Source organism: Capronia epimyces (genome assembly GCF_000585565.1).
Source record: "Capronia epimyces CBS 606.96 chromosome Unknown aczIQ-supercont1.4, whole genome shotgun sequence".
In the NCBI taxonomy this organism is placed as follows: Eukaryota; Fungi; Ascomycota; class Eurotiomycetes; order Chaetothyriales; family Herpotrichiellaceae; genus Capronia; species Capronia epimyces.
The window spans coordinates 184,967-208,842 of NW_006912907.1; the positions used below are offsets into that span (position 1 = coordinate 184,967).

Sequence of the window (23,876 nt, forward strand, 5' to 3'; positions counted from 1 at the left end):
CCTGATATTTGTGAGATCCTGATCCTGATCCTGTCGCATTGTGTAGACCACGCCGACGAACACCAACACCATTGGTGGCTCCTTGAACTCCCCAATCCCAATCCCAGTCTCAATCCAAGATGGCCGTGCCACTCATCATCTCGCCGACATCGTCTCTCATCACTCAGCCCGACGCTGTGGTCCTCGACGCCTCGTGGCTCTATGAACCCGACCCGCCGACGCGCAACGCATACGAAGAGTTCCAAGCAGGGCCTCGCTTCCCCAACGCGCGGTTTTGGGACCTGGATGCCGTGTCCGAGCCTCACCCCGACGGCTATATGCTGATGCTCCCATCTCCCGAACGATTCGCCGCTTTCGCAGGGAAGCACGGCATTACGAGGGATTCACATGTCATCGTGTACGACAATGACGGCGTCTTTGCTGCTCCGCGGACAGCATGGACATTCAAGGTCAGTCCGCCTCCGCCTCCGCCTCCGCCTCCGCCTCCTGCAGGCAAGGCTGCAGTCTACAGTGTAGTCGGTGAAAAACGGAATCATGAGGAGTCGCAGTCAAGTGGCTGACCCGCCACCGACGTTGGAACAGGTTTACGGCCACGAGAAGGTATCCGTGATCAATGGTGGTCTGCCGCGGGCCAAAAAGGAGGGCGTCAAGCTCGAGACTGGGCCGCCCAAAGAATTCCAAGTGAGTAACCACTGAATATCTGTCCTGAGTGCCATTGCCATTGCCACTTCCATTCATTCTTGAGCGAGGCTCGGACTGAAGCTAAGCTTGGATCCATGTCCACAGGAAACCGAATATGCCGTGCCTACTTTGGACCGCGATGCTGTCGTCCGTACGTATCCTATCCTATCCTCATCCGATATCTGAGGACTGATCTCTGACGTACTGCACTGGACTGGACTGACGCCTGATGACCGGGGTAGAATTTGACGAGGTGTTGAAGCTAGCACAGCGACCGTCACCGTCCGCCGGCAGCACTCTGCTGATAGATGCGAGACCTGCACCCTCCTACCAGGCCGGCCACATACCCACCTCTCTCCTTCTTGACTTTCCTTCCTCCCTCCTCAAGGACCAGGCCAGCAATTTCACGTACCTGCGAGAACCCGAAGAGCTGAAGAAGCACATTGGGGAGCAGCTTGGGCAAGACAAGTTGGACCAGATCGTCTCTCAGAAAGCGACCGTCGTCAATAGTGAGTTCGGCCATTCCGGCCATCACATACCTGATGTTATCATTGAGCATAAGAGCTGACGAAGTGGTGTCCAGCCTGCGGTGGTGGCCTCTCGGCAGCGATCAACTGGCTGTCTCTCAAGTCCATTGGAGTGGATTCTCGACTCTATGACGAGGTGAGCATCCTGATCTACCTATCTACTCCCGTCTCTGTTCAGTAACTGACACATTTCTGTAGTCTTGGGGAGGTTATTCCGCCCGAAAGGATACTCCCAGAGTGACGGGTTCAGATCCTTTGTAGATACTAGAGCTCGGCCCGCTGATCATCTATGTATCATGTATCAAGACTCATCCACAGTCTGTGCCTCCCAGAGGCCAGTCACCACATTCTTTCCTTCCCTCTCTTCCACTTTGACGATGGTCGTCGCGCTCTGCTTGAGTTCCTTCCCATCTGCCTTCCCCTTGGTCACGTAGGCTGTCCATTGCCCAACCACCCCCGTAGAGCCCGAGTCGTTTGTCGTCACAATGTTCAGGTCTTTGATCTCGACGATAGATGCAAGGAAGGCAGTGCGAAATTGTGTGGTGATCACGGTGACGAATTCGGAACTCGTTAGGAGAGCGCCGTTGATCTTCACAGACAGATAACTTGAGCATAGGCTCTGACTAGAGACGCAAGACAAAGGAGACCACGTACACAAATGTTGGCGTCTGGCGCAAGTTCGGTGGCGAGCACCGACGCGGCGAGCGCATCGTCCGCCTGGAAGAGAGTGCGGGTGAAGAAGGTGTCGACATAGTCGGCGACAGTGGAGCGAGACATCTGCAAAGATACAAAGATACCCAAGGTTGCGGACGGATAGTGGTGGCGGTGGTAGTTGTGAGAGGCACTAATATAGGGTGATATTGTTCAACTTGAGTCCGTAGTCACTACAACGATAACTGCGCTCTCTCTGTAATGTCACCAAAGCTAGTGGACGGCCACCAGAGAGACAAAGGGCACTTATTGTATCATTTTATGATTGCATGGCGCGATAATGTACGCTGCCCGATACAATGCTATGCTGGTAACTGGTCAAATTCGGATGGCCGAAGTCAGCGGGACACGGACATGGTAGCGGTCCCAGTCTTCCCTAGATGGCCCGACCGACTCCCCTGGTCGCCCTGATACAAACCGCGACAGTACTAATGGAAGGTGTCGCAGAACATGAGTTGACACTCTGTAATGATGTGTGTAGTAGAAACACAAGTCAATGGGTATCCATGACGTTACCTATGCTGAATCTCTCCAGACATGATTTTGATTTTATCCCCACACCTTTACCATGTTCCTCCAGGTTGACACGATGGAAGGGGAGATGGGTGTCTCTAGATCCCTGGTAGGAAATGGGGAGACCGATGATGGAAGACGAGTCTGTTTTCACTCGATTGCACCTGCTGCAGCGACTGAGGATGCGACAAAGACAGGAGCGCAGTTGAACAGACCACCCTTTCTCCCTCCTGCTCACACAATTTCTGTGTAGTACTACCAACATCAAACTCCACAGCTTCAGCTTGCATTCTTGAAGGAAACTCTCCATATCTTCAAGTCTACTCTCCATATCTTCAGGTCTACAACCATGAATTTCGGCATCCCTAGCCCATCGGTGAGCCCCGAGCCTCCCGACGAAGTCGAGGTTCAGGATACATTTCAGCAAATCCGGAGAGACAGAAAGCGCTTGGCAGCTTTCATGGACCTTGAGAAAGAAATGCAACGACATGTCTTCACTCATCTATGGGAGGAATACTCCCGTCTGCGTGAGGTCGAAAAGACCTACGATACGTACCGCCGCTGGTGTCCTGCCGCCGACCGGGATCTCTACACCAGTACAACAGGACTGGAAGAATCAGATGGTAACAACAGTGAAGAAGGCGGTGGCAACTCCAACCTATACTATCGAGAGAGATGGAATTATCGCGACCAGGGCGCCAGGTATGCAGAAAGCTCAGGGGAGCCCAGCTCGAAAGCGTACCTTTTGCCTGTGCCGCGACTCGGAGGCACGAGATTCAAAGGCGCAGGATTCAGAGGCACAGGACTCAGAGGCGGTGGTGGGGACGTGGTTTGGAGTCAAACCCATCTCTCCATGGCCGTGCGGTCTGGGTCTGGGTCTGGGTCCGAGTCTGAGTGTGACTCTGAGAGGTGCGTTGAATTGTGCGATTGTGCTATAACGGCGAGCCAAGGCATGTGCATCTGTGTCTCATCTCCAGAAAAACCCAAGGGCCCAAGGTTCGGGCAGGCTATTTCTTCGCAGCTGCTGCTCTACCGGTTGAATACCGTATTTGGTATGCCGCCGAAGAATCCATTTACCGGATACAAGACATCTTGGTCGGTGGAACTGGAACTCTGCACAGACCCCTACACCGTGCTGCTGCTGGAGGATTATAGGGGAGGACCGATTGTACGCTTCGAAGGGTCGGAACAAGGAAGTGAGTCCGCAATAGAGCTCCTGAACTGGCTGATCAGCAACAATGTGAAACATGACTATGACGGTATTTTGGCGGGAACGGTGCCAGACCAGTCTCTCCAGGCTCAACTGGATCGTCGGAGGGTTCCGAGGGCTTCTCGAACTAGAGTCACAGCTGTGACTAAGGACCCGTGGGCATTGGGTGCAGCCATGGGAAATGGTGAATGAGTTTGAGGGGGGACTGTCGCTTGCAACAGTCAAGGAGGATGCGAGGAAATCACATCCCTGGCCACATTCTATCTCTCTAATAACGTGGCGGCGGTATCGACTAGGTTGCATTGTCTGTGCCGATATTCTCCAGTCTCGCGCCAGCAGGTATCCTCCGTAGTCATATAGCCTTCTCTTCCTTGCCCCAGCGCTCGATCAGAAACGGTTGGCCAGAGATTGCTGACCAATCCAGCAATCCATCTGTGACGGGTAGATTTGCCGGCTGCGAGACCAGCAGCCTCGCAACATCGTCGCTGTCGGTCCATCTAACCTCAAACGCCTGCGGGCCTCGAGTGGCGAGTGGGGGATTGAAACCTTGACATGACGGACTAGACTCGAGAGCCTTGAAGAGCGAGGTGATGCCCACGCCGTGGGTTGCAATCACGACAGTTCGGTCCTGCTGCTGAACTTGAGGAGCCTCTGCGCCCACGATACGGGCGAAGGACCTCTTCAGCCGTCGCACAAAATCGTCAAAGAGCTCCACGCCGGGCTGACCATCCGCACTCCTCGGGTTGCCCATGTCTATCGCGTCATACGAACATCCCTCCAACTCGCCGAGTCCCTGGCCCTTGAGATCCTCGTCCGCATGTACCTGGACACCCGGCCGGTCGGACAGAAGGGGTTCGATGGTCTGGACAATACGACGCAGTGGAGAATGGTAGACGCTGTCGATGTGCTGTCCACGCAGCTTGTCCGCCAGAACATGTGCTTCTCGAACGCCTTTCTCGGTCAGGTTGGTGTCTCGATGGCCTTGCATTAGACGATCAATATTGTCCTGGGTTTCGCCATGCCGGACAAACAGGAGGTGTAGTTTGCCACGCATGGACTGGTTAGAGGAGGACATGGTTTCAGATGCGCCTTCAAAAATATGGGAAATATCTCGTCTCTCGAGAAATAAGGAGGGAGGAATACTTCTCAAGCATGAATCCTTTTTCAGTGCTGCGAATGTCGCTGAAGCCGCAGACTTGCCTCGGAATTACTGTACCGAAGATCATACCCCGCATCATCACCCCATACTTTGTACACTGTACATACAGCTGCCTTCCTAATGTTCACAAGAGGACTGTCGGGTCGGAGTGCCTGGAGTTTGTGCCCCTTTGTCCTGCTATGTGAGGGGATGATGGGGCTATGAGGACCATGGGCGGGTGCGGCGACGGCCTGTACGGTGCTGTGAATATCGCAACTCAGGCACTCAGCCCTGTACAGAGTACACAGTACAGAGTATCTTCTTCTCGAAGCAGCTCACAGGCGTGGCCAACTGGTGACGCCTTCTCACACGCCAGTGCAGCCCACAGGTACATTGTCAGGAGGCATAAGGGCGCCCGTCATTGATTTCTTAAGGGATGTCAATAGGTAAATTTGGCCCCGGCCTGAGGTTGCCTAATTGACATAGCGGCGCGCACTAGAGAAAATAAAGTCTGCCGCTGCTTTAATGGAGAACTTATATTAGAGTAATTTGGTATCACTGAAACAATCAGGAGATAGTCCAGCATAATTGCTGGGGAATGAGTTATAGTAACGCAGCTTCACCCACCCCCCAATTGTCCTTTCGTCTACTCGGCCTCGTATAATTCTCGATCATGATATTGAGGGCTCCAGCAGTCCCCTAGACATAGAACTTGGTCTTGTCGTCCCGCAGCATCCTTTCTCCTTATGCATCAGTGAATTCACAACGAATCCCATCAGGATGGGACCCATCGAGTTGAACAAGCGACGTATCTTCTTTCTAGTCGCTGGCATCATATCCTTCTATATCCTTTTCCACGGCCTGTCATCGTTTGACCGCGACAGCCTCAAGGATGCCACTGCTCATATTCCCCTCCCGGGCTATCTGAGCCCGACTGAGCACAAACCTCCAATTGAGGCCGATCCAGACGACATATGGGATTTCAGTCCCGAACCCTCTCCTGCCGCGCACCCAGATATCGATCCGGCCAACCCTCCAACCACCGAGTCGAAGCCTGTTCAGCATTTCGATTTGCATCCTATTGCGCGGTTAATGCAAGAAGCCGATGACCGGTGGAGAACTTATGAGTCTGCAATTTCTACGAGCTTCAGGCAGACGGTGGAAAAATACAGGAGCCGATATGGCAGACACCCTCCTCCAGGCTTCAAGGACTGGTACAGGTTTGCGCGCAAGAGAAATGTCTTTAATGTCGACGATTTCGACCAGATCATGGACGACCTTCGACCATTCTGGGCCGTCAATGCCTCTGACATCCGCACCCACGCCGCGCACATGGCAGAGGACCCCAAATTCGGCGTTGCGGTCATCCATATCCGGGATCATAAGATCGTGCGGGCGGACAATCCCAGTTGGAGATCAGAGACCATGGAACAGGTCATCAACAAGTTCGTCGAGTTCCTGCCCGACATGGACATCCCCATGAATAGGCTGGATCAACCTCGAGTCATCGTGCCATGGGAAGATATGCAGGAGATGCTGCAGAAGGAGTACGATACTCGGGCAATGCCTCCCGAAGTGGCGGACAGTTTCTCCGAGGGCCAACCCAATCTGTTGGATCTCAGCATCAAAGACAAAGAACAGGACAATTCAACTCGGCTCGACGACGGCTGGTTCTTCCGCCCAGGCAAGCAGTATATGGATATAGCTGCGAAGGCATGCCCCCCCGAATCTCCCGCACGGTCAAACATGACCGTTGCAGAGGCGGACCAGTTATACAAGGAGTCCACAGTCGGGCTGGTGGCTAATTTCAATCTGTCATCGGATCTCTGCACTGTCGGACCAACCATTCAAAATCTCCATGGCTTGCTGTATTCGGCCAGCAGTATTATCGCGTCCCACAAGTTGGTGCCCATCTTTGGCGAATGCAAGGTCAATGTCAACAGTGACATCCTGTTCCCGGCCAACATGTACTATCGACACGATGATCGATACGACTACAATGCCTCGGACGATTTGGACTGGAGGGACAAGGACGACACTATAATCTGGCGCGGTGTCACTTCTGGAGGCGTTCAAACTGGGGACAATTGGCAGACCATGCATCGACAACGACTGGTCCAGCTTACCAACGGTACTTATGTCGCCAAGTCTGCAACAGAGGTCAAGGTGCTCACGGAAAAGCGAGACGATCCCGCCGCTGAGAACACGACTTATGAGCTCTATGACCGATTCCAGCCCTCGCAATTTGCAGACCAGCACTCCGACATTGGATTTGTCGAATCCTGGGGCTGCGTGCCGGATTGCTCGTTCTACAACAACGTCTTCTCCTGGAAGCCACAGGTCTCTCTCACGTCGCAGTTCAAGTCGAAGTACCTGATCGACGTGGACGGCCACTCTTTCTCTGGCCGCTGGCGTGCGTTTCTGCAGAGCAAAAGTCTCGGTTTCAAAGCAACAATCTTCCGCGAATGGCACGACAGTCGACTTTTGGCATGGAGACATTTTGTGCCCGTCGACAATCGATATGACGACCTATATGCCTTGCTTACCTACTTTATTGGTTATGGAGAGGCGAACAAGGATCATGCCGTCGAGGATCAAGAGCTCAACCCGCAGGTGTATATCGCGCCGCATGTCAAAGAGGCGCAGAAGCTGGCCAGACAAGGTCGGGAGTGGGCCAACAAAGTCCTCAGAAGAGAGGATATAGAGGTTTACATGTTTCGATTGCTTTTGGAATATGGCCGCATCATTGACGATGGTCGAGATTATATTGGATATTCAGGTGACGGCAGCGAGTTGGATAAATTCGATGCCGGCGACGAAAAAGATGGACTCTGGGGTATCGGCGGATGGAAAAGGTAAAGCCAGGTCTGACATTCTCGGGGCAAAGACTGGGGAGTTGCATCAACTGTGTTGATCGACCACCTTGACTTGGTTTCGCTGAGCTGGCTCTCCGCAGCACCCCAGATTCCCAGTGAGAAACAGTGAGCTTGAAAGCCACATCGATCGGCACCACAGCTTCGATCGTTGCTTGATCATACATTGGATACAATCCGAGTGGCCCAATGAAAGCCACAGTCCATCTTCAGTGCTGTACGGCATCGGGACCTCAAAAAAGGCTTCACTGGCATCGGCCATGTCCACCCGCTCCGATAACACCGGCTTCGAAGGGAAGACGAGTCCCACCCGCAGCGAGCAAGTGAACAGGTGATGACGGTCTCTCGCTGTGGTTGATGGGTGGTTCTGGCAGATGACTGCGTGGAATCCGGGCTTGACCATACTATACCATCGATTCGGGCATGGTTGGGCACATGACGGGTTCCAAAGACACCTCATCTCAGCTTTGAATTTGGTCACATTATACATAAAAAGGCCACGGCGCAGGGATGGGTGAGTTGGTCTATACAGAGTACATACATAAGGTGGTAGCTTATTGCAGATCCTACCCTGTGGTGCATGCGCTGCACACTGCACACTGCAGGCAGGATATTGACGGTTCATAAAACCTAGTCATTCATCTGTGTAATATCATATCATGATTGACATATCATATTTATCGTGTGTCTTAGACACAAGGTACCATCAACCACCTTAGCTGAGGCAATCAACTAGCTGTGGCGGACATGGCTCATGGCTCAGTTCTTGAGTTTCTTCTTCAGTCTCTTCTCCGCGCGGACGTCTTTCTTCAGCCGGGCATCCACGATCTTATATCTGCCCTTGACGCCACGAGGTCGACCGCTGAGGCCCTTGTTGTGGCCCTTGGCGACGACGACCTTGACCTTCTCCTTGGGGCGGCCCTTCTTGGCGGCGCGCGCCATCAACTTGCCGATGGTGACGGCCTTGTCCTTCTCGCTGAGGCCCTCGTCGTCCAACAACAGCGCCGACTTGCGGCGCAGCTTCTCTAGCCGGGCCGCGGCCCTCATCTTCTTGCGGCCCTTGGCCTCGCGCACCTTCTTGATCGGCCGGGCATTCAGGGCGCGCAGCTTCTCCTTGATGGCGGCCGCTCCCGCCGCGGTGATGGGCCGCTGAGGCTTCGAATGCTGGGTTTCGTCGTTCAAAAACCACTCCGGAAGCCCGTCCACGTCGCGGAACGAGTACTTGTTGAAACTGTCGTCGACCAGGTCGCCGGCCCTGGTGCGTCTCGTCGCTAGGTCCTGCGCAAGCGTCATGGCTTCTGCGGTGATGATGTCAATGTCTAATTGACCGTTGGGCAAGAGAGGGTCTTCAGGCCGAGAACCGGCGGCTGACGACGTCGGATCCGCCGAGTTCTCTGGTTCGGATTCAGAATCCGATGCATCGTCGGCTTGTTGCTGTCGGGCAGGAGGCTGTGGTTTTTTCAGAGCGGACTTCAGTGCCTTTGACTGACTCTCTCGAGGTACGTCTTTTGACGGCGCGCGTTTCCCTTGATCCGAGGACTCGTCTTCCAATGCTATGGCGCTGTCATTATCCTCTTCGATGCCGAGGTCCTGGAAGATGTCTTGGTCGAAAAACATGGCAGCCTGCGTGGAAAGACCTTCGCCTTTGGGGAGCTGCCGGACGGGAAAACCGCCCTCGACATCGGATTCTCCATCGGTTGCGTCGCCAGCCTGGTCCTCGTCTGAGAGTCCGCCCCATTCATCCGTCTCTTTTTCTTTTCGTGCCCTCTTCGCTCGTAGCTTTGCGTCCGCTTCCTCCCGTCGCTGCTGGTACGTTTCGTACAGCATGTCAAGTTCGCGTTCGAGCCTGTCCCCATCATCGTCCGAGTCTTCGTCCTCCAACTCGTCTTCTGAGTCTTCTGAGTCTTGGGCATCGACGTCGTCCATTTGCCCATCAGTGATCTTAGCTGGATCTTGAACCTTCTCGGCAGATTTGATAGTGAACATCGCCCCTTCTCCAGCTGGGCCTTGTTGCTCCAGCCCGATGTCATGTGGAGTAGTCATGTGCATCTGCATCCGTACAATCTCCTTCCGCTTTCTCTCGTTTTCTTTCCGACGAGATTTCCGCTTTTCTTTGGAGTCTTGGTCTTTCAATCTCTGCAGCTCTTCCTGGATTCTGAGTTCCTCGTCCATTGGCTCAACTTCCGCAACTTCCTCTCCTTCCTCTTTGGCTTCGGCCTCTTGCTCTTTCTTTGCCTTGCTCGACATGCCGAACTTGTCACGCACTTTCAAACGCCAGCGTAGCAATGTCCTGAACTCCTTTTTCCCTAGGACTTTCAAGTCCGCACAGCAATCCCTGACTTCTTGTGTCGTCTCAGGTAGTCGATCCACGGCTGCCAGAGCGAGATCACCATTCGGAGATTGTTCAAAGCTGAGTTTGTTGACCGTCCCCAGAATGGCAATGGGATCTGTTGTGTGGATGAAGTCGGAGACAGGAATTTCCTTGTGCTGTGTGTAATCCCCTGCTTCATAACCTTCTCGCTTTCTTTTCTTCTTTTCCGGATTAAACACTTTAGCTTCATTGTTAGGCGTAGGCTCCTGCACTTCGGCGAAGACATGCTTAGGATCCAGAAATTTGGGATCGAGTTTTTTCGGGGCTTTGAACCCTCTGCAAACGACGAAGATTTCCGCAGACACGTTTCTTGAGGAAGGGGGTTTTGTAGCCTCAACTGACGTGAACAGCTGTTTGAACACCCACAACAGCGCATTGTAATCTTTCGATCTGAACACTTTAGTCACGAATGTGCCACCTTCTTTCAAGAACTCCGTAGCCAATTTCATAGACTCCAGCACAAGCGCTGCTTGAGAAAAGGCATCTTGCACCCACGCAACACCAACATTCGGTGCTCCATCGTGCAGCACAGTATCCGCCTTCAAATGTTTGAGATGTGTTCGAATGGTTGCGCGGCATTTGTCTGTTGTAATATCACTCTGGAAGGAGATGACTCGCGGAATCGGTTTTATGGGCGCCAAATCCACCCCGATAATCAGACTCTGCGCAGGCATAGTCTCTGCTGCAACTTGACACCATGATCCGGGGGCGGCGCACAGATCCAACACCACCCTGCTCTTTTCCAAGAAGCCATATTTTTTGTTTAACTGGATTAACTTGAAGGCCGCTCGAGCTCGATATCCTTTCTCTTTGGCGAGTTTGTACCACTTATCTATCGACGAGTCAGTCAAAGTACGAGAGAGATGAGGGAGGGAACACCGATGGTGTCGGGCAGATCGTACCGAGTCTTCCCTTGCCGTGTTTCTTTTGGATGGCCATAATGGCGGTAAACTGGGGAGACAGACAATGAAGTCCAGTTTGACCGAATGGCAAATCCAAGTAACAGGGTCTGGGCTGGTCTGCTCGTGAACAGTGAAATACTAGGTTCGACTTCAACTTCTCCGACTTTTAGTCTTGAATTTGTCTGGGCGCAGGCAAAAAAATCACGTCGAAGTCAACCCCCAATCCGGAAAGAAGTCACGCCGCCTTGTACTCCGTCCTATAGCCGCTTTACTACACTACGTACTCCGTACTATAGTTATCACTCTACTCCCTACATAGCAAGGAGTACTGGCACCCATCTACCTGTCGATTGCTACCTAGTATCTTGCAATGATAAGATCTGTTTTCTAAGGTTATATCACTGGACTTGGTCAAGCCTACCACTCCCCTGTCGCGCTCCCCCCTCCCTTTCGTGACAGCAGCGACAGGAAACCGTGTGATCTGACTTGTGAATCAATGCAGCTTCTAATCCCACCACACTAGAAGCATTTCATCATGTGAATATGAACTCTCCAGTTCGCGAGATATGCCTCTGCCGGTCGCTATCAACTAGCAAACATCGCCGGCGGTGCATTCTCTGCTACAAGATAGCCTTGCGGACTCTCACTGCTAATCAAACAAGTGGGAAGACTCGATGTCTGTTGCTGACCAACGCGCTCCTGCTGCGTATCTTTGTTGGTGTCAATACTGTGATGGAATAGGTTTGCACCGAGTCCGTCCGTCCGTCCCAATCTTCGTTTGAAGGGAGATGGTAGCCAAACCTCCGACCAACGAGCAATGGGCATGACATGTGGCTTCTGGACCCAGATCCATAGATGCAAACATCACAGCCATCGCCACTACAGCACCCAACCTTGCGCGCTTAAGAGGAAATCAAGAAATATAATGGCGTGAAATTAGTAGACCGAATGTATTCTCAGGGCCGCTCTTGATGACATGCAGCTCATTCGAAAGCTTCCTGACGTCCTCTAGTTGGCAAACCGGGATACATATGTATATTACAGGTAATGGCTCTGACAATCTCAAGCCCTCAGCTTCAGGAGCGATTCGACCGTGTCTTTCACCGAATTCTCCAAAGATGTATACACAATTCCGAGTACCTCAGTCGATCGTTTCGTGCTGAATGTATACCGCTCGGCTGGGCCCGGGAGATCATCGTCCAAAGCTTCCAGGTTCGCAGGGAACAGCTCCCTAAACTCGGGGCCCAGTGTTGCTATGATCTCGGCGATTCTCTTGTTCGTATGGTACCCAGCCATCAAGAGAAACCGACTGCCGCCGGCTTCCGGGATTTCCAGGGCCCTGACGTGGGCGAGTGCCACGTCGCGGACGTCGACCCAGCTGTAGAAGCCGGTGGGGTCCAATCTGTCCTTCATCTTGCCTTGGATCATGTCCCAGATGCGCAGGTTGGACGTGTTCAAGCTGGCCAACTCGCCCGGCGAAAGATGTGGTGCAGCAGGACCGAAAACGAGGGATGGATTGATAGTGACCAGGTCGAAAGTCGGCTTCTCGTTCTCAATGAAGGCCCACGCAGCTCTTTCGGCGAGCGTCTTACGCCAGACAGGGTTAGCGAAGTTCATGCAGGAAAGCAATGATGTAAGGAAGAGAAGAAGGTTTAGCAGCTCAAGCTCACCTTGCTCCCTCGATACGCCTTGGTCTTGTCTTGAGCAGCTTCGTCCCAGGTGATTGGGTTCCAGCACGACTCATCGTAGAACGGCGGAGTGGTTTTAGATCCACCATTGACGGCTGCGAAGGACGATGTGAAGACCACCCGCTTCACTGAGGGAGCACTGTCCTTGATGGCTTGCAGGATGCTGGTTGTCCCCGTCACCGCCGGCTCGAGAAAGTCCTTGACCGGGTCTTGGACATTGTAGTGGAATGGAGATGCAGTGTGTAGCACAAAATCCAGGTCGGGGGTTGACTTGACGACCTAAACAACGCGGCAGACAAGCTGGTCAGTTGCTAATTACGAATGTGGCCATGGTATTGTGCTCCTGTTGAGCCAGCTGTCTAGCAACCGTGGACTGACCTCGTCAAAGGCTCCTTTTCGAGCCACATCCTCGACGATCTGGTAGCTCAGTTTCCCTCCGGAAGCAGAATGAGCGTTCAGCACTTTGGTGCCCTTGTCGTGACTTCGCACTGTAGTCACCACCTCGCAGCTGGGCAGCAGTGTTAGCCACAGGTTTGGAAGGCCGGTCCGCGGTCTCGCGCTCGGACGTAGACCGCCATAGATTGTACTCACCCGCGCTCCAGCAGCTGCTTGATACAGTATGCGGCGATGAACCCGCTCCCGCCTAGAGCTGCAGTCAGCTTCTGTTCTTGTATGGAGTCATTCGGCCATCTTAGCCGTTGGTGGCTGGCTGAATCTAACTGTAACTGACCTGTTACTAGGACTTTTGGCATTGTGTCTCCTGCTTTGGTGTCACTAATGAATCTTCTGTTGAGTTTCAAGTTGAATGAGAACGCAGAAATTCAGTTGACGACTTTATAGCTGCTCGATGGATTGCGACAGGTCTCCTCTGCTCGAGAGCTGACAATGCTGTCGTTGGCATCCACCCTTAAATACTCACATGTCCTGGGTTTAGGTGGATTAATACGGCTTTATCTCTTGTATCGTTCGTCATAAGTCCGCGACAGCATCACAGGCGGTATATCGTGTCAGTGGTCATCACAATACTCCATACACACAAACTCTGTTCAGTGCGAAAGATGCGTATGCGTACTTTGTAGGCTTATTAGGGGCGTTAAGGATGGCAGCGGATTTTCCGGGAATATGTATGCTCTAACCCCGATCCCTGATAACACTGGTGACACTATTGGGGCACTGACGTAGAGCGCATATTGACAATAATATTAAGTTAAGTTTAAACGATAACCTTAAGCCGACAGCTTTCGTGGCGATTCAACTAATTATATCAACAATTCCCTAAACTCGGATCGTAATGCTGGAGCGGAGGGGGCCTGGTCTATTATGATATAGATAAACTCACATCAAAGTCCCATACCAGTTGCCAGTCTTCCTCTCTCATACGTTCCCCCTTCTATATCAGCCGCAAATATCAGCAGATCTTCGGGTTTCGAGATCTGAAACTTTCCTCGCAATTCACCTGATGCTTCTCTGTTCGTCAGATCGACCAAGACCGTCGTGGCCTCACACCAAAGCAGTCTCTGCTTGAGGAATCGCAATGCAGCTGTGGTGTCCCTTGTCTTTGCAACGACATATCGACCCTTGATTAAAGCAGATGTCCGGTCGCATATAAAACCTAGCATTGTGCCTCGGACGCGAAACAGGAAATCGTCTGACGTAACTCTGTCGAAGGTAATGGCTGCGGCCTGGGCTGCGGATGCAAGAGTGAGATTCATCATCTCGTTGATGCTGATGCCACTAAAAACGTTCGAGGGACGCAAGGTAAAAGACCAGAGATCGGGATAGTGACCAGCTAAGCGTCGCGATGATGGTCGCGATATCATCTCTTCTTGCTCGACCTCGGCGATGAAATCCTGAAGTCGTGGCCCGTCAATGACAAAGACCCGAGTGCTGCTCCTAACGCTAACAGAGGGAGGGTTGTCATTGCGTACGTGGCTATCAGCGCGGATGCGAGTGGATTTGAGATACCACCGCGTATGGACCGTAAGGTTGATTGCGTAGCAGATGGCAGTGAGCCCGAGGTGCCATCAAGGACCGCCGAATGGCCTAGCTCCAGCATCGCGTACAGCGACTTCGCGAAGTCTATCGTCCTGGAGCCCAATTCAGCTTTGCAGTAGAACAACGTGTCGAAGAAAACGGTGATGTTGGACTTTGAAAGACGAATGAAATGTCCGTACTCGAACGGCATATTTAGAGTGTTGATGGGGGACGATGTCTGTGACATACCAACGTAAATTGAAGCTGTGGTATGAGACGCGGCAAGATTGGCTAAACCACCTCGCCACCTGAAGAGAACTTGGAGAAGGGCCAGTCTGCTCGTGGTAAACTCGCAGCCTAGAGTTATCTTCTAGTGTAGCGTAGGTAGAAACCAGGTATGCGTGAGTCTGTACAGACCGGCCTCGTGCAAAGTAGAATATACATAAGATTTTCGGTATAACTAGAGCCAAGGTCTGCCCAATATGGATAAACCGCCCACAATCCAGGGGCCAAGGAACAGTAGTGGTTCAAACGATATCATCCATGCTGGACTGACCTGGAAGAAGTCAGGGCTGAACGCGGCATCGCCGAGGCTGTATTGGAATGCAAATCATATAGAGTTCAGTGTTTGGGTCAAGATCAAATCCAGTCTGAATTAAGACATACAAATTAGGTCTTTCATGAATATTGTACAATCCGACGTCGCTCAGCCTCTCGCTCAGGGCCAGACAAGAGTTTGAGATGCTTTCCTAACAAGGCTTCAAGCGCGGTTCTCTCAATCACCACCCTGCCAGTCTCCAGCAGATCCTTCACATCGACATCCTCAATATCCTTGAGCAATCCATGCTCGCCGATTTCATGCATCTCTTCGAATATCTCGGGATCCTGTGACTCAAGGGTGCTGGTGACGAGTAGACTTCTGCCGTTGGCTTTGCCCCAGCTATTGGCTTCGAAGACATTGTTCAGGAATCTTGCTCCCGTATCTTCTGGCAAGGCAATTCGGTTGTCTAGAACCGTCAATTCACCTTTCCTATGTCGGTAGCTCAGCGCGATCTTGAATGCCTGGTAATAGACCTTGCGCTGGAGTTCGGTAGAAAAGTCTCGCGGCTTTGGCCCGAAAGCCACACCTCCACCTCGTCGTATGGGGGATTTCTTGTCTCGGACACGGGCTCTGCCTGTTCCTTTCTGTGCATATAGCTTGCGATTGCTGCCATGGACATCATATCGCCATTTCGTGCTGGCTGTGCCCTGTCTACTGGCGTCGGCCTCGAAGACCACCGCGCGATGGAGGATATCCCTTCGCATAGGGGCGTCGAGAAACTGTTGTTCGTACCACGCATATCTTGTCGGTTCAAGATCTGGCCAGGAATACAGGGTTTTCAGGATAGGAGAATCGAGAGTATAAATTGCAGTCGAGGAGGGTTGTGGTGCGGAGGACTGCTGAGGATCGGGATTCGTGGATCCGAGACCTGCTTCAATCTCTTTGGCAATCTCCATTACAGGTATCTGAGTTTGGGCGGCAAAATGACGACCAAGCCGAGGTGCGAGGCATTGCTAGAAACAGTCAGAAGGCGAGGCGCAACATTGATTCGAAGACATGCATACCGTCAATGGGTCTGCCACATTGAGTCGTCTCAGACTCCGTGCAAGCCCAAGGAGGCTCTGTGACGCGGATACGTGCGCCATCTCTGGTGTTCAGTGGCGCATGGGAGTCTCAACAAGTCGGCCGCTCTTGATCGTTGGACGATGTCTTCATCCGCAGTTCGGAACTTCAATTTACAGCGGACCGCGCCAAGACCACGTCACGTGGAGGGCTGCCTTAGGTATTCAGTGTGGCTGCAAGCCTTACCTGGCTTTCACCTGTAAAGCTTCTTTCTACTAAAGCAAAATACAATAGATATGTTCCCATTGCTTATTGCATGCTAGCATGTGTCCCTGAAATCTGGCTGCTGATCGCCCTGGTTTTTGGCCTGCTGCACCGCAGCCAGATCTTTCAGTTTCCTTTGCGATTCTCTTCCGCAGGTTCACGTCCGCACCGACATTTACTTAAGGTAGCCTTAGTTCTCATTCTCTCGCTACCGCCCCTCCTTCCACTTCTGCCCAGCGCCATCCAGAAGGCTCCAGACTCTTGAGATTTTGCCACCCTCCAGCTGGTAGAAGACGTGCTCGTAGAAGACCTCCTTGTTCGTTTGCGGCGGAGTTGTCTGAAGTGAGGAGTTCGAATTAACCGTATCACTGTTGTAGGAGAGCTTGATCCTTGCAGCAACTGTTCCATCTCCAGCTCGACCCTTCTCGCCTTTGGCACTCTCTGTCACCAGCGTTTCAACATCGAAATGGAGACCCGGAAACGAGGCCTGACTATCGATGATGATCTGTGCGTATTCATCCACTGACATTGGAGCAGAGTCATTGTGAACCACACCGTCATTGACAAATTTTGACAAGGCGCCTTGCTCACATCCAGCATTGATTTGGGCGATATAGGAGGTGTAAAGCTGTGCGAGATCCATCTTTAAAAGCTCAGAACTTCCTTTTAGGATATCTGTCTGAAGTGTTAGAGGTTATACAATTCCGCCAACCTTGAATATCTGGGATTTAAGGAAGCTTTAATAGATTGTGTACTCCGTAAATGGTGGATTTGTAATAGGATACGCGCGTGAAGATCGTCACTGCGTCTATTTGTTACTACAGCCTTGCCAGATATGCTCTTGCTGTATCAATACGTTGCCGTAATGGCCTGTGTGGGGTACGGAGACGTAAATCACCATATCTGCCAAAGCGCTTCCGTAATTGGAGTGCAACCACATCATCTTTCCGTCCCCTGTACGGACAAAGGCCGCGCCAACATTCTCAAAGGAAGTCTCTGGGCATACTGCCGGCGCATTACGAACATCAAGCTTCTTGATATGCTGAGTGGTCCTTGTAACGGTATATCATTGTACTCTCGCCCCATGCGACGACAAAGGACAGTACCCTCCAAGGCCTTACCCATAAGTCACCGCTGTCCATGACCTCGCCGAGGAATGGAGACCCTCTTCAACAGCCTGAGGATCTGTCCTCAATACCAAATCTCGACGTGTACAAGACAAGACTATCCGCGAGAGACGAATCACCCGAGACATCCAGCGCCAGCCTACCCATCCGCACCTCCAGCCCGCCCACCCAAGGCTCGCGCTCGAGTACACTGTCAGGTGTTCTCTCCCGCTCGAGCTCCTCTAACGGAAAGCTCTCGCTCTCGCTTGCGAGGTTCGGCGGATTGCAAGTCAACAGTCCCTTGGGCAATCCTTCGGATGGATATGACGATACAAGATCCTTGATCGTGCGTGCTTTTTCACCTACTGTCGCAGTTTACGCCGCGCAGGAAGTGGACGAATTGGCCGTCCGGAAGGGACTGAAACATGGATTCGTTGAATTGGTGAGGCCATTTGGCGAGAAAATCCCAGGCAAAGTGGTAGTACGCGATAGCACGGGGGCAAGCCGCAGCTGGGACGACTTCGGCGTCCATTTCACTACCCTTGACCAATTGACCGAAGATGGTTCATCATCGGCCGCAGAGGTCAACCATCTGGAAAAGCTGGAAGAGTTGATGGAGCAATATATTGGAGACGGCTATTATGACACAGCTGATACGCCCGGGCGAGGTGAAGTCTCTGAGTTGTACAAGTTGTTCTTGTCAAGGCTTCTCTGCTCTCGATCGATGAGTCCGCACGAATCTTTTCGACACCCAGTAGGTGCGATCATTGCCATAAGCTCCTCCACAAAACAGCCGATCGATACACTACGGAACCTCTATCAACAGACAGCGCAAGGTCCTCGGGCTTTGCCTACGTACGCCAACCCGGAATACCTCAGATATTACGTCCTTGTCCACGACGAGGATCACGATGATTTCAGCAAATCCTCAGCGCTGTTTGATCAGATGAAGCGACATTTTGGCCTTCATTGCCACCTTCTCAGATTGAGATCCGCATCCTGCACTCAGTCTGACGATGATGCTGAGGAGCTTCCTACCGGCGAGTGGCTCTCGCCGGAGGAGCAAATATCCGTCCTAAAGGAGACCGCTAATCTCATTGATCTCAACACTTCAACCTCGCCCTTCATCTTCTCATCTGATGCAGCAGCATTACGGACCTTCGTCCGCGAGCTCACGGCACAGTCCATAGTCTACCATATGGAGCAGCGAATCGCCCTGTGGAATGACCAAGTGGCTTCTCGCCGTCGGGGGATCTCTGGACGGTTCATGTCCCTTTCAAAACGCTGGACTGGGATTGGGGCCTCTTCTCGCGCTTCATCCTCGAGTGCTAACTTGGTTGGCTCGGGAGCGAGCGGCAACTATGACAGTCTGCAAGGAACATATCGTTGGGATGCGCCTGAAAGCCTCCTGCGTAAGTTGGCAGATTATGCGTTCATGTTGCGAGACTACAAGTTGGCGGCCTCAACCTACGAACTTGTTCGATCGGATTATGCAAACGACAAAGCATGGAAACATCTGGCTGGGGCGAACGAGATGTGCTGCATCGCGACCCTCTTAAATCCCTTGACCAGCAGTGGAAGCTCCAAGTTCAAAATCGAGAACTTCGACCTGATGCTCGAAACGGCAAGTTATTCATACCTAACTCGTTGTTCAGACCCTGCGTTAGCATTACGCACTCTCCTCCTGGGTGTCGAACTCCTAAAGGTGCGAGGAAGAGCGGCAAGTGAGGTAGCTGCGAAATGGGCGATCCGAAGCCTGGAACTTGGCCTGGTGGGCAGCATAGGGAACGTTCTTGTCAGCGAACGGGTGGCGTCCTGTTTCGCTAACCGGATCGGAATCGGCAACACCGGTTGGGGACTGCGGAAACGGAAAGCTGCGGTGTGGAGTGTCATGGCCGCCGATGAATGGATGAAATTGGGACGGGCAGAGATTGCTGCTCAACGGCTTGATGAAGCGCAGGAGTTTTACAGTGAAACCAATCACAGTGAAGCGATAAAACAGTTTAAAGAGCTGGCTGCATATCTGGAGCAATTGCGTCTCGCCGTCAGGATGAAGCTGGGAGAAGCGAGAAAACGAGGTTTCAGCGGCGCCACGCGACAGCTTGAACTCGACGGTGAGGTCGAGGATGAAACAGTAGAAGAGATGAACGCGCTGGAGAAACACGACAGCAGGGTAAACAGGCTGAGTCTGATGGGTGATGCCTCAGGAGCGGCCATCTCACTCGAAACTGTGGCACCCCTGAGTCCAGTCAGGCTGACAAGACCGGACCCATTGTCAAGAGAAGATGATGATTTTGAATGAACGAGCTGGCGAGCGAATGGTACGGTGCTCCGACATGTACAAACCTGGAATGATAGAGCAGACTTTACACGGAGCATTACTGCTGTACAATACCTACTAGGTACAAAGCGGCTCACACTTACCAGCGTCCGTACAGAGTACCGAAAGTACCAGATGCCTGCTAGTCACATGATGCCCTCGAGGCCACTTTACGCGTCAAGAACGCGCTAGTAGATCACGGTCTTGGCGCGAACTGCCGCCCTGCAGCAAGAGCGGCCCACCACCAAGCGAGACGAGGAAGGCTGTTCTGTGGTGTCTGTTCAGCCTGTGCCCATCCCGACCTGGCGTGATCACATTAGGGGAGCCAGGAGAGTCTACACCTCTCTCGACACCACCGACAGGCCGCCAGGATGCCGGAACAATACGAGTTTGCAGACAGCACAGATTGGCTTCCTACTCCCCTCGCCGCCCTTGCGCCACTTGAATCCTCGCTGCGCTGTCAAGTGTGCAAAGACTTCTTTACGACACCTATGATGACTTCATGTTCCCACACGTTTTGCAGTTTGTGTATACGGCGGTACTTGTCGCAAGAGGGCAGATGTCCGGCATGTCGAGAACCCGACCAGGAAGTCAAGCTGCGCCGGAACTGGGTTCTGGAAGAGTTGGTCGCTAATTTCACAGTCTCAAGGAAAAGACTACTTGACTTTGCGAGGAGTGGTATGGAGAGTCTGGAGGAGGATGCCACCGAAACACAGAGGCCGAAGAAGAGGCGGAAAGTGGAACAGAGCACACCCAACGGCACCGAGAGGCGAAGTACTCGCAGCCAGAGCAAGAAGATGCCCTCAAGCACCAATCAGCCAAGTCTACCATCCACACCCGAGGTTATTGAGGACAGTGAAGAAGGCAGTGTGTATGAAGATGTGGAAAGCCAGAGCGCACATTTCACAAACGGGACGAAAGAGCCCGACGATGGCTTAGTGGCGTGTCCTTGTTGTCATCGCAGAATGAAGGAAAACCTGATCAATTCTCACCTGGACAAGTGCATATCGGGCAACAGTCATACGCCGGTGGACGATACCTTCTCTCCCGCGCCCCAGATCGCCCCGCCTGGAACGATAGCATACGCCCAGGTGAAACGCTCGAAACAGAATGACCGCCTTCCCTTCATCAACTACTCTTTGCTTACTGACAATGCATTACGGAAGAAGTTACGCGACCTGGGAATCCCATCACACGGTTCCAAGGATCTAATGCGCAGGCGGCACACCGAATGGGTCAATCTATGGAATGCCAACTGTGATTCTACGAACCCTGTGACCAAACGACAGCTCCTTCAGGAGTTGAAAGTGTGGGAGGATACGCTGGGAAGGCAAAGCGAGAAAACAGGCACTTCGGGCTTTATGGCCAAAGATTTTGACAGCGGCAATTATGTGAAGAACCAGAAGAGCAACTTCGATGATCTTATCAGGCAAGCGAGGCAGAAAAGGGCCTTAGCCTCCAATATACCGGTACAGATTGTGAATGGCGAAACGCCTGAGCCGCCACAACCGGAGAACACGATATCGGATCACGAGCTGCGGCGCCCAGATCTCTTGCACCTGCAAAACGAAGCTTTACTATCCAAGCCAAAATCTGACGCGGACGAAATGACCGTTCTGCCGCCAACACGAGGGCTGCTGCCAACAACTCAGATGGAGACGAACAAGAAAATCGAGCAGCAGACCTATCCCGGGCCAACCAGCTCAATATCGACGCACCTGTCCTCCAAGAATATGGCTTCGCAATCATCTGCGGGAACAGCTTCAGATCAAGCCCCTTTGCAGTCATATATGGGGGACCTTCCAGAACCGAGTTTCAGTGCTTATGCCCCGTAGCTGGACTGTACTGTGCGATGCTCAGATACCCTCCCCTCCCTGTCCACTGCCTCAGTTAGCAAATGGACATATCCGGGCACAGTTCCTTATACCTTTTGTACAGTTCCTTATACCTTTTGTACAAAGAGTTTGAGTTTGAAGAGTCCGGTTCGAGTGCGTCTTGTAGCATGAGACAGCATGCATTCTCACGGGGGAGGAAGCATATATAGGTAGTAGCTTGTGGCCCGCACAAGATGCTCTAGGGAGGCTCGATGGCAACCCGACATAAGAATTCAAGCCATCTTGGTCATTATCTTCGTATCACGTTTGCCAGCATGTGTCTATGTCTCTTCCGCAACCTGCTGTGGCCGTGGCTCTGGCTGTCGCTCCTGCTCCTGATCTCGTTGTGACAGACCGTCGATATCCAGCTTGTGGAGCTTCTCGATACTCGAGGATAATGCTTGCTCCAACGCCGCATCGGACATTTGCACTTTCTCCTTTCCCTTCTCCCGTTCCTGTTCTCGAGCTTGCTCCGTCTGCTGCAGGCTTTCCAGCTCGGCAAGCCGTCTTCGTGTAATCTCGGCTTGTTGCGCCTCGAGTCTCTCCTTGTCCCTCCGCTCTTTCTCTTCCCGCTTGATCCTCTCCTCGCGCTCCAAGCTTTCCAGCTCCTCGTCGACCTCTGCCTCGTCCAAGACGGCTTGCCCACCAACAGGCTCGGCAAGCACGCCGCTGACTTCGTCGACCTTGCCCATCTCCTCGCGCAGCGAGTCCAGCACGTCCTCGACCTTGTCCACTCCGCCGACCTTCTTATTCAGGGATTTCAGCACTCCAGCGCTCGCCTCCATGGCCGCCAGAACTTCGACCTGGTCCGCCGCAGTCTCGATCTTTGTATACACTTCTTCCAGCTGGTGCAGGGTGTCGATGCGAGACTGCAGAGAGCGCTCGGCCAGTTTCTTCGACCGCAGCGCTGAAAGAGCAGAGGTCTTGTTTCCTGTTTTGACGGCCGATTGAGCGCTGCTTTGAAGCGTGGCAACTCGCGCGGTCAGGTTGGCGATTTGACTGGTTAGGTTTGAGATCAGGGTCTTGAGGGAAGCAATCGAACCGTCTTCGTGGGTGATTGGTTCTGGTAGCGATGCAGTTGGAGACCTGAATTTGATTGTGGTGTCGTCGTAGCTGAGCGCGTGCTTGTCACGGGCCAAGTAGCGAAGCAGAACGTTGATGTCCTGGTCGGAGAGTGGCGTTGGGCCTTGGACGAGCCCGTTCACTTCCTTGAGGAACAATTCCCGGCTCACGATTCTATCGGTGAGACTCTGTGAATGATCGTCTCTCAACGCCTGCGTCTTCTTCCACAGCTCCTCCAGCGCAGGGATAAGCACAAGATTGCCCTTTTTCAAGCGACCCCCTGGCGCCTCGTAGCTGGCGCTGCCCACGATCCCGACTTGGCGCAGACTCCAGCGCAGGACGGCCCAAGGGCTAGGAAGCCAGGAGCGATTGTAAATGCTCTTGTCGCTGGTGAGGAAATCGTGCATGTCGACCATCTTGCCGTGCCGGACGCAGTCGTCGAGCACGCACCCGAGCCCCGAAGGCCGGCCGTACTGCGGGCTGGCGAGCGCGTTGAGCAGGTCGTCTGACGTCTGGAGGATCAGGCGCTGTTCGAGGGGGAGTTGGCCGGCCAGGGCGGCGCGGGCGAGAGCGGATTCCCATGCCGTCACGTTGGCCGCGTAGCCTTCGGGGTTCGACGACTTTTGAACGGCGAGGTCGGAATATAGAGACGGTAGACGCGTTCTGGAGACACAGACAACGGGTTTTCGTCAGCATGCTGGCCAGATAAATGGAAGTAGCGCAGGCAATTTGAAATCTGTGTCGTGAAACGCAAGAAATCACTTCAGACATCGGACGAGATGGATGCAGACATGATAACACAGAGGGGACGGGATGGAGCGGCATACTTGCGGAACGCAGGCTCATGCTCGACAAGCCAGTCTAATAGGGGAGACATGGGCGACCGCGTGTACCAGTACCAGTACCGGTACCAGCGGATGGAAGGGTGTGGTGGGATCTCCAAGAACAGACAACCTGGTGCTGTGTGTCGATGCTGGAAGATCAGAGGGATTTCTAGGAAGGGTCTGTTTACGTCACGCAAGGCTGGGCTCACACAAGGCTGGGCTCAGACAAAGACCC

General features: G+C 52.9%; 12 protein-coding genes across 12 annotated transcripts; 5 read left to right on the forward strand and 7 right to left on the reverse strand.

The window, feature by feature from the left end:
• Positions 1–119: 119 nt before the first annotated feature.
• Positions 120–1,249, forward strand: A1O3_04681 (uncharacterized protein; the record flags this gene model as incomplete). The annotated part of the gene is made up of 4 exons (XM_007734809.1): positions 120–449; positions 583–681; positions 787–832; positions 924–1,249. The coding sequence occupies 4 exons, from the start codon at positions 120–122 to the stop codon at positions 1,247–1,249; spliced, it is 801 nt and encodes a 266-aa protein (XP_007732999.1).
• Positions 1,250–1,509: 260 nt separating this feature from the next.
• Positions 1,510–1,985, reverse strand: A1O3_04682 (uncharacterized protein; the record flags this gene model as incomplete). Its single annotated transcript, XM_007734810.1, has 2 exons — positions 1,510–1,797; positions 1,863–1,985. 2 exons carry the CDS (start codon positions 1,983–1,985, stop codon positions 1,510–1,512), a joined length of 411 nt encoding a protein of 136 aa, XP_007733000.1.
• A 796-nt stretch (positions 1,986–2,781) lies between these two features.
• A1O3_04683 (uncharacterized protein) lies at positions 2,782–3,834 on the forward strand (the record flags this gene model as incomplete). Its single annotated transcript, XM_007734811.1, has 1 exon — positions 2,782–3,834. The coding sequence occupies one exon, from the start codon at positions 2,782–2,784 to the stop codon at positions 3,832–3,834; it is 1,053 nt and encodes a 350-aa protein (XP_007733001.1).
• A 160-nt stretch (positions 3,835–3,994) lies between these two features.
• Positions 3,995–4,717, reverse strand: A1O3_04684 (uncharacterized protein; the record flags this gene model as incomplete). The annotated part of the gene is made up of 1 exon (XM_007734812.1): positions 3,995–4,717. The coding sequence occupies one exon, from the start codon at positions 4,715–4,717 to the stop codon at positions 3,995–3,997; it is 723 nt and encodes a 240-aa protein (XP_007733002.1).
• An 843-nt stretch (positions 4,718–5,560) lies between these two features.
• On the forward strand, positions 5,561–7,639 carry A1O3_04685 (uncharacterized protein; the record flags this gene model as incomplete). Its single annotated transcript, XM_007734813.1, has 1 exon — positions 5,561–7,639. The coding sequence occupies one exon, from the start codon at positions 5,561–5,563 to the stop codon at positions 7,637–7,639; it is 2,079 nt and encodes a 692-aa protein (XP_007733003.1).
• A 773-nt stretch (positions 7,640–8,412) lies between these two features.
• Positions 8,413–10,963, reverse strand: A1O3_04686 (uncharacterized protein; the record flags this gene model as incomplete). Its single annotated transcript, XM_007734814.1, has 2 exons — positions 8,413–10,856; positions 10,927–10,963. 2 exons carry the CDS (start codon positions 10,961–10,963, stop codon positions 8,413–8,415), a joined length of 2,481 nt encoding a protein of 826 aa, XP_007733004.1.
• Positions 10,964–11,988: 1,025 nt separating this feature from the next.
• Positions 11,989–13,366, reverse strand: A1O3_04687 (dihydroflavonol-4-reductase; the record flags this gene model as incomplete). The annotated part of the gene is made up of 4 exons (XM_007734815.1): positions 11,989–12,513; positions 12,597–12,893; positions 12,993–13,122; positions 13,206–13,366. The coding sequence occupies 4 exons, from the start codon at positions 13,364–13,366 to the stop codon at positions 11,989–11,991; spliced, it is 1,113 nt and encodes a 370-aa protein (XP_007733005.1).
• Positions 13,367–15,266: 1,900 nt separating this feature from the next.
• Positions 15,267–16,085, reverse strand: A1O3_04688 (uncharacterized protein; the record flags this gene model as incomplete). The annotated part of the gene is made up of 1 exon (XM_007734816.1): positions 15,267–16,085. One exon carries the CDS (start codon positions 16,083–16,085, stop codon positions 15,267–15,269), a length of 819 nt encoding a protein of 272 aa, XP_007733006.1.
• A 578-nt stretch (positions 16,086–16,663) lies between these two features.
• Positions 16,664–17,098, reverse strand: A1O3_04689 (uncharacterized protein; the record flags this gene model as incomplete). Its single annotated transcript, XM_007734817.1, has 1 exon — positions 16,664–17,098. The coding sequence occupies one exon, from the start codon at positions 17,096–17,098 to the stop codon at positions 16,664–16,666; it is 435 nt and encodes a 144-aa protein (XP_007733007.1).
• A 497-nt stretch (positions 17,099–17,595) lies between these two features.
• A1O3_04690 (uncharacterized protein) lies at positions 17,596–19,863 on the forward strand (the record flags this gene model as incomplete). The annotated part of the gene is made up of 1 exon (XM_007734818.1): positions 17,596–19,863. One exon carries the CDS (start codon positions 17,596–17,598, stop codon positions 19,861–19,863), a length of 2,268 nt encoding a protein of 755 aa, XP_007733008.1.
• A 389-nt stretch (positions 19,864–20,252) lies between these two features.
• Positions 20,253–21,716, forward strand: A1O3_04691 (uncharacterized protein; the record flags this gene model as incomplete). The annotated part of the gene is made up of 1 exon (XM_007734819.1): positions 20,253–21,716. The coding sequence occupies one exon, from the start codon at positions 20,253–20,255 to the stop codon at positions 21,714–21,716; it is 1,464 nt and encodes a 487-aa protein (XP_007733009.1).
• Positions 21,717–22,036: 320 nt separating this feature from the next.
• Positions 22,037–23,694, reverse strand: A1O3_04692 (uncharacterized protein; the record flags this gene model as incomplete). The annotated part of the gene is made up of 2 exons (XM_007734820.1): positions 22,037–23,480; positions 23,645–23,694. 2 exons carry the CDS (start codon positions 23,692–23,694, stop codon positions 22,037–22,039), a joined length of 1,494 nt encoding a protein of 497 aa, XP_007733010.1.
• Between the last annotated feature and the right edge of the window lie 182 nt (positions 23,695–23,876).